The following is a 12220-nucleotide window of genomic DNA, read 5'->3' on the forward strand; positions in this document are numbered from 1 at the left end:
CATATTTAGGGCTTACGTGTGTGTTCATGGTAGTATGTGTGGTAGTTTTAGAAGTATGTTTGTGAGTCTTGTGACAGAGGCAAGGTGAGAGGTACTGTGGTTGTGTGTGTGGTGTGTGTGCCAACAGGCTTGAGAAAGGAGGATGGGAGCAAGTCAGACATGAAAGGAAATGAAGAAATGGAGTGGCACTTACATTTAAATAGCACCTTTCATCTGCTCTGGGCCCCAAAGTGCTTCACAAACCCTGCAGAACAGAATCACCTCAGAAAACCTCGAACGTTCAAGGCCCTTTCTCCCTGCGTACGTCCAACACACTCCTACGTATATGGATACACTTCACATCGCTACAAGAGTTTCAAACCAATCTACAAAATGCCCCTTGAACCCGGACTGAGAGGGCAGAAAATGTATATGCCTATTTGTGTGAATGTTCAACCCCCCCAAGCTGACACTGCATACAGCTCCATTAAAGCTCATTACACTTGTTTGGCTGCCCTCTGACTGCCTTTGGTAGATCAGTTTAGTTTACATACATCATAAGGGCTTTGTGCAGGGTTAGCCCAAAGTGAAATCTGTGGAAAATATCCATTAGGACACCAAAGTTAATGTGCATTTGCTGCCAACCTGTGTAAACATGAGGAACACACGTAAAGCTACTTCTGAGCATTTTTCTCCCTTCCTTGAATGAAAATGTAAATGTAATATATTACATTTAAAGTTAAAGTTAGATAATTATCATTATAGTTTGTATTGATCCTTTTAGTCTAAGTGTTTCTTTAACGCTTCAAAATATGTGCACAATAATGTTACATTCATTAGCCCCTACTCTAGCATTGCACCTTAAGTACACACTGATTCCATACTGGACTCACATATGATACAGCTCAATAGTAACGGTTTGCAACTTTGCTGAGTTACCTGTGACAAACCCCCTGACAATCTAAACAGAAAACGAGATGCGGAGAACACAAAACTTTGTTCATGGCAAGATGAGGCGGCAGTCATAATGATAAATCAATGGTTCTGCAGCATGCACAGACTGGTATGAGAAGAACTGAGGGGGGAGCACAAAAAATGACTACTGCGTTACTTGAAATGAACTTTTTGGGAGGAGAAAAAAAATAGATAAAAGGGTCTACAATTGTGTTTACAACTCTTCCCGGTGTGTGTACTACAGACACTAAAGCCTGTATTCATGTGAGTGCAAGTTCTCGGAGCCGGAGAAGTTTCTCTACCAGTAAAACAACTCGACAGATCTCCAACATGTGTTTGCCTACGGTCCATTTATGTTACTTTATGTGTCATTCGCTTATTGTGTGGCGTGAGTCTGACAGTACAGTATGTGCTGGCATCGCTCTACAGCTAACAGATGGCCTTACATGTTTCTATAACAAGCACTGGGAACAGGACACACATACTGTATATATACATGTGACAGTACAGCGGAGGCTCCTACAGTAATATGGGGGAGCAGGAAGATGGGTGGAGGGAGAGGCGTGAGAGCAAGGCTAGCAAAGTAGTGGGTCCTAATAAGGGCAGTGTTTGGGAGGAACAAGGCTAGGATACCTACCAAGGTGACATAACCTAGCTACATCAGAGGGTGCGTGCATATATTTGCATGTTGAGGACCTCTTAAAAGTCTAGGGTTGGAAGCAAACTAGGATGTGAGTGAGGTGAAAGACGTGCATATTGTAATGCCTCTGATCCAGGGGTCAGTGTCTCCCCTAGGTCACTGAGCATGCTGTGCGTTTGACATGTGAGGGTGTGTGTGTGTGTGTGTGTGTGTGTGTGTGTGTGTGTGTGTGTGTGTGTGTGTGTGTGTGTGTGTGTGTGTGACTGTGCGTGTGTGTGTGCGTGACTGTGTGTGTGTGACTGTGTGTGTGCGTGACTGTGTGTGTGTGTGTGTGTGTGTGTGTGTGTGTGTGTGTGTGTGTGACTGTGTGTGTGTGTGTGTGTGTGTGTGTGTGACTGTGTGTGTGCGTGCGTGTGTGCATGCATGTGTGCGCGCGCGTGTGTATGTGCAAGAAAACTGGCTCTTTGTGACCATACATGTGGCCTGGCATGTTTGTGAATGTGGCCGAGTGTAATTAAAGTGTACTGTGTTTCAGTGGTGGTGAGTGAGATAATTCCTGTATTGTACGTATGGCGTGTGTATGCATGTATATGACAATCTGCATGATTTACACTGTAAACACTGACTTGGGAGTGCCTGGCCGACCAGTCTGTTTAAAACTCAGCCGTGAGGGTCATGGGAATGTGTGGGAATGTGTGTGTTTGTTTGTCTGCTAGGGCGGGGTGTGCCAAGAGATCAGTTGTCATCCCAACAACTGTTTGGATATTATCCGCATTTGAGGGACTGTAAGGTGTTTTTCCTGAACACTGCTTTCATCATCTCATCTTTCTTTGATGTTAACTATGAGAATATAACTGAACCAGAGGAGGGCCATCTCTACCATATTCTGTCTCCTCTCCCCTCTGACTCTAAACGGCCATCGTAGACACCTCCTTTTGATGTGAAATGTATTCAAAAGCACTTTGGGGTTTTTCCTAGTCTGATTATCAGGGCCGGGCTACACTGGGGACGGAATTGGCTTCGCAACGGTACGCTGCCACTATAATCAATGGTACCCGGCTGCCGTGCGCAGGTTGTGTGTAAGCTCTGCACGTGAATCTTTTTTTGTTTTGTTCTTTTCTTTAAACACCAGTGCTCTATTTCTCTGTGTGTCCACGGGGGTTACGCAGTCCACTCTGGGGTGCCAGGGTGGCTCTATATGGGCTGGATCCATTCCCCTCAAGAGTTCTCATTTAATCTCTTTGTTCTGTTTTTTTTATATCACTGTTATCATGACTTTGCTGTATCATTGTTCAAATAACCCCAACTAAAGATGATTAATTGTCCACGGTTGCCAACATTTACCCATGTTGTACTGCAGTATTCTATTATGAATCCCTAAACAGCCCTCATTACATGAACCAGATCACAGGTCTCCACAGGACTTTATGATATGGTGTCCATGCCTGGCTCGCATTTGATATTCCTATTCAGTGGTGGAAAGTACATTTACTTAAGTACCGTACTTATACTGTTAAGTAATGTACCAATTTTGAGGTACTTTTACTTTACTGGAGTATTTCCAATTTTCCAATTTCCAGTACGGTACTTTTACTCCACTACATCTCGGACCCAAATAGTGTACCTTTCCTCCACTAAATGTATTTGAAATTATTTTATATATATCTATATATATATTACAATGTACAAGTGTAGATCGGCTATACTTTGAAATGGGACATTCATAGCTCTGTGCAGACCAGTCTAAGGTCATAGGTCATAGCTCTGTGCAGACCAGTCTAAGGTCATAGCTCTGTGCAGACCAGTCTAATGTCATAGCTCTGTGCAGACCAGTCTAAGGTCATAGGTCATAGCTCTGTGCAGACCAGTCTAAGGTCATAGGTCATAGCTCTGTGCAGACCAGTCTAAGGTCATAGCTCTGTGCAGACCAGTCTAAGGTCATAGCTCTGTGCAGACCAGTCTAAGGTCATAGGTCATAGCTCTGTGCAGACCAGTCTAAGGTCATAGGTCATAGCTCTGTGCAGACCAGTCTAAGGTCATAGGTCATAGCTCTGTGCAGACCAGTCTAAGGTCATAGGTCATAGCTCTGTGCAGACCAGTCAAGTTCTTCATCGCAACATCTCAGCAGACCAGGGCCACAAAGATTGTCATTCTGGAACAGGAAATGACCTTCTTATAAATGTTGCCACAAAATTGGAAGCACACCGTTGTTTAGAATGTCATTGTAAGCTGTAGCATTAAGATTTCCATTCACTGGAACAAAGGGCACTAATTAGAAACACTAATTAGAAAGGGGTGTCCACTGACTTTTGGAGCAATCAATTGTGTGAACACCGTTCAGGCAGAAACTCTGAATAATGAACAACTTCAAAAAACAAATTATTAGTAATTTCCAATAGGGCCACAGTTCTATCACATGCTTTGACATTTAAACTAAAACGTAGAGATTTACCTGGTCTCCATAATGTCTGACTGAGAAGCAACAAAGTATCTGCTAGGGGTAAAAGGGCAAATACAAGGCTCCTCAAAATGCACTCCACAATACATGACCCACTAGTTAACTAGCTATCACAAGGATAACATTATGACACTGACCATTTCTATTACACCTCCTTTCATGTATTTGACACAAAATACAAGTTTCTGATAATTGGCACACCCCTGTTTACCTCCCCTACACATTACGCATGTGTGTGGTGGTGAGGGGAAAGGTGTGGTGTGGTGTGGTGGGGCACGGGGGGTAGGATGAGGTGAGGAGGGAGGACGGGCGGAATTAGGAACCTCTGTCTGTACTTGCTTTTCCTTACTTGAGCCCTCCAGACGGAACGGTGTGACACTTTTTGTGCTCCAGAAGCTGCTCGGGCGTCTTCAGGAACTTGTGGCAAACGTCGCACTCGAACATGCGGGTGATCAGGTGGATCTGTAGGTGTCGCTCGTACATGCTCCGCGTCTTGCACACAAAGTTGCAGAACACACACTCAAAGCCTGGATAGAGCGAACGGGAGAAAGAGAGGAACAGAAGATGGAATGGGAGGGTTAGTGTCACACTAGGTTTGAAGAGAAAACTAAGACTCAATAGACACATAAAATACAACTTATTGTCCATGTGTAGAAAGTTGTAGATACAGGTAAGATGAAATATTCTCAGGGGCCTTTTGATGAAGGTTTGTGAGGTTTTAAGACAACAGTGACTACAACTCCCACAATGCCTTGCCTTTCTCCGACTTGTCCTCAGTTCCCGATCCCGAGTGGCTACCGGAGCTTGATTGGCTGCCTGCGGAGGAGGGTGGGGCCAGCAGGCTCTTGAGTTCGTCGTTGCTGTGGGTGAGGTCTCCGCCCTCGGAGCTGTTCAACGAATCACTGAGGGCAGAGAGAGAGGACGAGGTGCTCTTGGTCTCACTGAGAGGGCTCCTCGAATTCAGACCTGGAGAAGAATGAATGAATGAATGAGGGCGACGTTGGAATGCGAACCCACGACATTGATGGGTTTGTTTTTACATTACAGGGAGGGAATGTTTGCTGTTTAAACATTGATGACCCTCATTTCCACCTTCAACACCTGAGAGGGAAGTGCTGCAATCTGAAGGTAAGGTTATTCCCCCTGAACTGACAGGTGAAGGTGCACCTGGGAATATAAGCAAAGAATAACTATAATGTATGTCAGCAGCCTGCTTATTCACACACACACACACACACACACACACACACACACACACACACACACACACACACACACACACAGTGTACAGCCCAGCGCCAGTGTGCTGGCCTCTGATGAAGGCTGTACTACCAGTCCAATCAAGAGCCAGTGTGCTTTTTATTGATCCTCTCTCTCAGCCTGCAATTCACTAGGATGTAAGGAGAGAGAGACAGAGAAAGGGAGCCCAGGTCATGGCCAAGGGAGCTAAGATGGCGGGAGCATCTCAGTTCAGCAGAGCTCAACAAAGGGCATTCACTCTCTCTAGTCTGGAAAGATGCGAGAGAGGGCTTCAAAATGGTTGACATTCCCTTTAACAGCCCTCGCACACGTCCGAGACATAAAGGAAATTATCCACACACAGAGTACATGCCCTTTTCTAAACATACAGACAAACAACATCTATTGTTTACTATGTGGTTTCAATCAATCGGAAAAGGTACAAAAGCACAAAGGCAGGTTTCTGAATGCAGTATTGAACGGTTCTATAAGTTGTTATACCACTGCAGTATTTAACTGCTACTGAACCTAGCTCTCTTAGCATGGCCAAAGAGAAAGGAAAGAAAGGAAAAAGCTCTCAAAGTGTATGGACCTTGACCATGAAGCACATTAGTCTTCTTGATTCTAATTAAAAAGACATTCCATTAGTGTACCCCCAGCCTAGATCAGCCACTGGCATTCATCCCTTATGAATCAGAGACAGAGATATTTGGCCTTCATTTTCAGAGGTAGACACAAGCCCGATCCCGTTATAAGCCCCCTATTGAGGAGGAGAGTCGGACTCCTTGCACATTATGGTGGAGGCCAGCCTTTGTATGGTGGGCGAAGTGAGGTGAGCGTGGCTCAGGTGGAGCCCTGCCGTCTGCCGAGTCCAGTCCATTTCCTGCCCTTTTCCACCGGATCGTGGTTACTTGGCGTCACATTCCAGGAACACAGCACTGCCCAGCACTGGCACGGCCACTGCCTATGGGGGAGGGGGTGGGGGCTGGGGGTCGATAATTTACGCTTGCTGAGTCGGCTGAAGTGGACTTGAGCCACGAGACGAGAGGCACCGCCGAGCGATCAGTCTGGCACCGAGTCCACATGCCAGCGATCAGTCTGGCACCGAGTCCACATGCCAGCGATCAGTCTGGCAACGAGTCCACATGCCAGCGATCAGTCTGGTAACGAGTCCACATGCCAGCGATCAGTCTGGCAACGAGTCCACATGCCAGCGATCAGTCTGGCACCGAGTCCACATGCCAGCGATCAGTCTGGCACCGAGTCCACATGCCAGCGATCAGTCTGGTAACGAGTCCACATGCCAAACGTTGGGCCTCCGTTGTTGGAACTGTTTTTTTGCCTCACTACTTCCTGCACTTAATATTGGGGTCTGTTGTCTGATTTCACCAAGTGGGACGAGTGGCCTCGATGGGGCCGACAAAAACTATGCATTGACGCTTAACCTAACAGAAGTGAGAGGCAGTTCTGCGTATGTGCGTCACAGAAGCGGGGTGTGGTTATAGACACGGCTCCGAGGCCATCCTCTGAGGTTCTGAGGCACGTCATACGTGCAGTGAAATTCATGCATTTGTATTCACATAATGCCATGAATGTGTGCCTCAATTACTCATCTCCAACACCAACACCAAGTTACACCATGACACAGGAGTGTTGACAGATTCGTTGCAATGTTACCAGATGAACGCAAACTAAAGACAGGAACGTGACAAAACATGTGATATCTTAAGTTGTGTGTGGAATTATCAATGCTTGATTGATCACCCTGGAATTGCTTCATTATCTTCAGCACAAAGCTAACCTCCCTCCTTTATCCAGATACATTTAAGTGATGTAAATAATGGGAGAAAAAAATAACTGCTTGTGATTAGATTATGCATTCCACCGGATTTACTACGCAATTTGTGAGGGTCAGTTTTGCATGGAATTCCTGCACATCGAACAAGCATTTTCAAATTAGTGCAGGCAGGCTATACTAAAGGGAGGTTGTGGTGAAGATGACAGTAATTGCAGGGACAGATATTCGAAGATGCGGCAAGATAATCAAAGACGACCTTGAACCTCCCACACGTTCCCATGCCAGCCCAGCAATAGTCAACCCCCTCAACTCTAGCCCACACTATCTGGTATCTGGAATGGATCATATGAATTTACCTGATGTGGCATGCATTGCTGTCTCAGGTGAATGTCCTCTTATAGAGCACAAACAGAGGCGCCGAATAATTTTCCAAGACATTCAGTTCACTAAATAGATTAACCTTTTTCCATAAGCAGAAAACACACATTTAAGGTTCAAGTCATTGTCTCCACCAGGCCGCAGGCTTGGGGAGAGAGTATGTTTTGCACCCTGTCCGTCCGTCCGTGTACAGTTAATCTCTGGCACCGTTGGTCCAGTCGCTGCCAACCTGCACACACACTCGCTGAATGCCAATTCCGAACCTATGCCCCAAATTCTCCAGAACGGCCTGATATAGTGCCTACAGATTGTATCCATACATCACGCAAATTGGCCCACTAAGCTGTGGAAGAAATGCCACTTGACATTTTTCAAATCAGCCCCATGTTGGCACTATAAGAGGCCATGTCGCATCTGTATCTATAACTGAACCGATCTGCATAAAAATTTGTATGCACACTCCCTAGAGCAGTGGTTCCCAAAGTGGGGTCCGGGGACCCCCAGGGGTACCTGAGGGAGTTCCAGGGGGGACCCATCTATTTTGTTCATGTTCATAAAGTGCTAAAGTGTTTAAAGCAGTGGTTCCCAAACTTTTTCATGTCAAGGACCCCCAAATTGACACTACTTAGCCCGTGGACCCCCATTTGAAAAGATATGCCAGGGACCCCCATAAGAAAAGACGTACACAATTAGACGTCTACATTTAGACGTACACATTTAGCGTCTACATTTAGACGTACACATTTAGACGTCTACATTTAGACGTCTACATTTAGACATCTACATTTAGACGTACACATTTAGCGTCTACATTTAGACGTACACATTTAGACGTCTACATTTAGACGTCTACATTTAGACGTCTGTATACATTTAGACGTCTACATTTAGACGTCTACATTTATTTGTTATCCGTGTTGCGAGGATGAGGGGGTACCTGGAAAAATATCTACCCCAAAAGGGGTACCTGGTCTAAAAAAGTTTGGGAACCCCTGCCCTAGAGGCCAAGGAAAAACGTCTGCCCTGCATTTTCAAATCTGCCCTATAGCGCTACCAGGTGTAAAAGGAGATAAAGAATATCACGCAAATCGGTACACAAAGCAGTTGGTATAGTCATGTGATCAAGGCGGATCTGTGTGATTTTTTATAATCTATCGTGGTTGGCTAATATTGACATCTAAGTTTGCAGGTGTGGACTGTTTTGCACAAAATGCTTCAAATAATGAACACGCATACTACATACTAGTTTGTAATGCAAGGCACTGAATCCGGTCTGCCACCTCTTTTCAGGAGTTTGTTTTCCGATTCCTCAAACTGTTTGGTGTTCAATTAAGTAATCATTTTAAGTAACCTTTTTCTTCTTTCAAACCCACCAGATGGGCAAGGGCAAGAACACGGCTGTCGCTTCACTTTTGCTCTCATGTTTAATGGCCATTTATTTATTGAAATGGCTCATTTGATTTCAAAGTAGAACAGCAACAATGTGAATATTTGTAATAAATAGAAACGTCTTTTACTTGAATACACATGCGAGTGGATAAACTAGAGACTAGACATGAAATCTCATTTGGATCAGGACCTTATGTACAGTAACACCACTAACACTGTAATACAAAGAGAGTGAATCTGATGTGTACCGTGTCAGCTGCGATTGCATTGAGTCAATTTCTTTCATCCTTAATCAGAATGACGATTAATTTGGATGAGCGCTGAATAAAATGATCAGATTTATGTCCCGTTTACTCCATATGACTGTAAACAGTCTATTGCATGGAGTATGCAATAGACATGCCAAAACAAACTTAATAGCTTTTTTTCCTGTTCTTTTTTTTCCAGAAGGCTATTCCTGCAGTTACTGTAGGTTATTAAAACCATGGGCAAAGGCGAGTCCAGGATGAACTCGTAAAAACAAATTACAATGAAAGTGCGAGAGGCAGAGGCGGTGATTGCAGTTTCAATAAGCTACACATAATAACCCTACCAACCATGATTGAATGAATAATAATCAGTAGAAAAACAAATTACTGCCTTATACAGGCAGACAATAGAGGCATATAATAATTATAGTTATGTAAATATCCTTTATATGATGTAAAGATGACAACTGAAAATCTGCTCATAAGAACAGTTCTACGCAAATCTCTGCGCAGTAAAGCATGTGTAGGAGTTTGTGAGTTTGGGGTATGATCTGGGTCCATCTGCTCCATTCACCTGCACCTTTTAAGCTCCGTTTCACACTCAAAAATGGGAATAATGTGCAGTCCTATTCACCGATTGTGTTTTTATATCTGCTGCCTTAGTAAATCAGATGGCCATTTCAAATTGCATGAAAAGTTAAGTACAGTGCTGTGCCTGGGTGGCTGGGTAGCAGTTTTAACTGTCTTACTCAAGGACATTTCTGCCAGGAAACAAACCTGCAGCCAGATAATTGAACCTGGGACCTTTTTGTTGCGGTCCTGCTAACCACTATCCCACGCCAGCCCTGGTACATCCAACAGGGTCAGGTACTACTGACACATTCAAGACAGGATAACAAGGTAAAAATAACTACATGCTTGAAACACAAATCAAACGTCGAAGGTACGGTACGATTAGGAAGGCAGAGGGATTAGAACGACTGACCCATGATAAGGGAATGTTCCCAGGATTGCGTTCCGCTATAACCGTGTGTGTGTGTGTGTGTGTGTGTGTGTGTGTGTGTGTGTGTGTGTGTTGTCAAAGTGACCTTGAGCAAGGCACCGAGACTCTCCCTGCTCAGCCACTGGAAGTCACCGAGGGTAAGAGCATTAGTTAAACGCCTAAATCGTATAGAAAGGTGTGTGTTCAGTGTGGAGCAGGCCAGGGGAAGGTCGGTGCTAAACTGCTCTGACCACTCTGCTCTGTGTGGTCTGCTGAGGCGTCCATTTTGTGTGGGTGTGAGGTAAATGCCAAAGCCTGTGTGAGGGACTTAAAAAGATGGCCACAGTGGCATTGTAAACCCAGCTCGTCTCCAAAGGACCCAAGGCCTATTGATTTTTCCCCCTCAGGCCCGATAAGGGCCAGCCCTCTTAGATAAACAAGGCCACTGTGGCCTCCAATGGACCCCTTCAGCTGTCTAGGCTGGACAATACCACCCACTCGCACGCAGATGCACACACACACACACACACACACACACACACACACACACACACACACACACACACACACACACACACACACACACACACACACACACACACACACACACACACACACACACACACACACACACACACACACACACACACACACACACACACACACACACACACACACACACACACACACACACACACACACACACACACACACACACACACACACACACACACAGACAGAGGAAGGGCAAAACACCAGTGATAAACTGGACAAAGCTGTTTCACACAAAAACAGTGATATCGACCCACATGGGGTTCAGACCTGCAGCTTTGAAAGTCCAGAGAAGGTCAGCGTTGTGCTTGTTGGTGCCCGGTCATCTTCTGAGTTTGCCTCTCTCTCTCTCTCTCTCTCTCTCTCTCTCTCTCTCTACCCCTCTCTCTACCCCTCTCTCTACCCCTCTCTCTCTCTCTCTCTCTCTCTCTCTCTCTCTCTCTCTCTCTCTCTCTCTCTCTCTCTCTCTCTCTCTCTCGATGCTTCTATGCTTTGATGAAGCTTACTTTGCTGTCACCTGTCAGTTAGGACTTGAAGTGGTACAAACACCACCAAAAGTAAGTGTACTGTAAGTGTCACTTACAGTAGAACATCTGCAGTGCCTTACAGTCCCAAGTTGAATTCAGTGTAATGTATAAACAAAAAGACTTCAGCGCTAGAGCTTGTCCCAGAAACTCAACAAATACACATAAGTTACATCATTGTTTAAAAGAATTGCATAAAACATGCAAGTCAATTCTACACAGTCTGGGCATTTGTTGAAAAAGTACACTTTTTAGTGATCTCACTGTGACCAATTGGTTAAATAATGTTTAGAAAGTGAGAGAGAACATTTATAAAATGTGAGGGCAAGAATAGAGAGCAGTGAATGAGACGCACAGGACTAAAGTGCCAGGCAGAATCTGACCAAGGCCAGCAGCGAAAAGCACAACCTTTAGTAAAGTTAAAATGGCTCCCGGGAGCACCCTCGACCAGACAAGCGCAACAGCCTGGGCTAGATTCCCAGCTCAAGAGCTTTGTTGCATGCCATGACTACCCATTCCCTCACACTTTTTTTTGCATTAACCCAAAAGAACCGGAGGCCGACCTTTTCATGTCAAGGACCCCCAAAATGTATTTGGCACGCCAACCCCCATCGCAAAATATATTGTTCCAGGGACCCCCAGAAGCAAAGCTTTGAGTTAAAAACGTTTGAGCAGATCTACACGCTTGTAGATCTGCTAGTTTTCAATAGCTAAAGTTTAAACTAATGAGTAAGGTGGTTTAACCCATTTTGGGTGGGAACCCCTTTTGGCGTTTTAAACATTATGTTATAATTTAGCTATTGAAAAATAGCAGATCTACAAGCTCATAGCGCGCCACTCGGTGGCGTGCTATGAGCTTGTAGATCTGCTATTTTCGTGAAAATATTTATTTCAGAAAACTGGAGGATTTAGAAGATTTTTTTTAAATGTTGAGGTCAGGCCTAAATGGTTTAAAAGCTAAGGTGACACAGATGCGTTCGGGGTCTTAATGGATTAACTCCATATAAAAGCTCTCTCTAACCTGTGTGGCCGGCGGCCACATGGCTCTTCATGTCACTCTCGTCCACGCAGACGTAGTC

General features: G+C 44.9%; 1 protein-coding gene across 4 annotated transcripts in view; it reads right to left on the reverse strand.

Moving 5' to 3' along the window:
• Positions 1 to 12220, reverse strand: part of znf827 (zinc finger protein 827) — a 111539-nt gene that overhangs the window by 1510 nt on the left and 97809 nt on the right. For 3 of the 4 annotated variants that reach the window (XM_080760365.1, XM_080760366.1, XM_080760364.1), the window contains exons 11-13: positions 12163 to 12220; positions 4788 to 4997; positions 4381 to 4558 (exon numbers count right to left, since the gene is read on the reverse strand). The exon at positions 12163 to 12220 is cut by the window's right edge and continues 109 nt beyond it. In XM_080760365.1, the coding sequence (XP_080616491.1) occupies positions 4381 to 4558; positions 4788 to 4997; positions 12163 to 12220 (446 nt within the window). Of the gene's footprint in view, positions 1 to 193; positions 245 to 4380; positions 4559 to 4787; positions 4998 to 12162 lie in introns of all 4 variants that reach the window. The other variant, XM_080760367.1, reaches the window with a different exon arrangement.

The sequence above is a fragment of the Protomyctophum bolini genome (assembly GCF_963924005.1).
Source record: "Protomyctophum bolini genome assembly, chromosome: 3".
NCBI lineage: Eukaryota > Metazoa > Chordata > Actinopteri > Myctophiformes > Myctophidae > Protomyctophum > Protomyctophum bolini.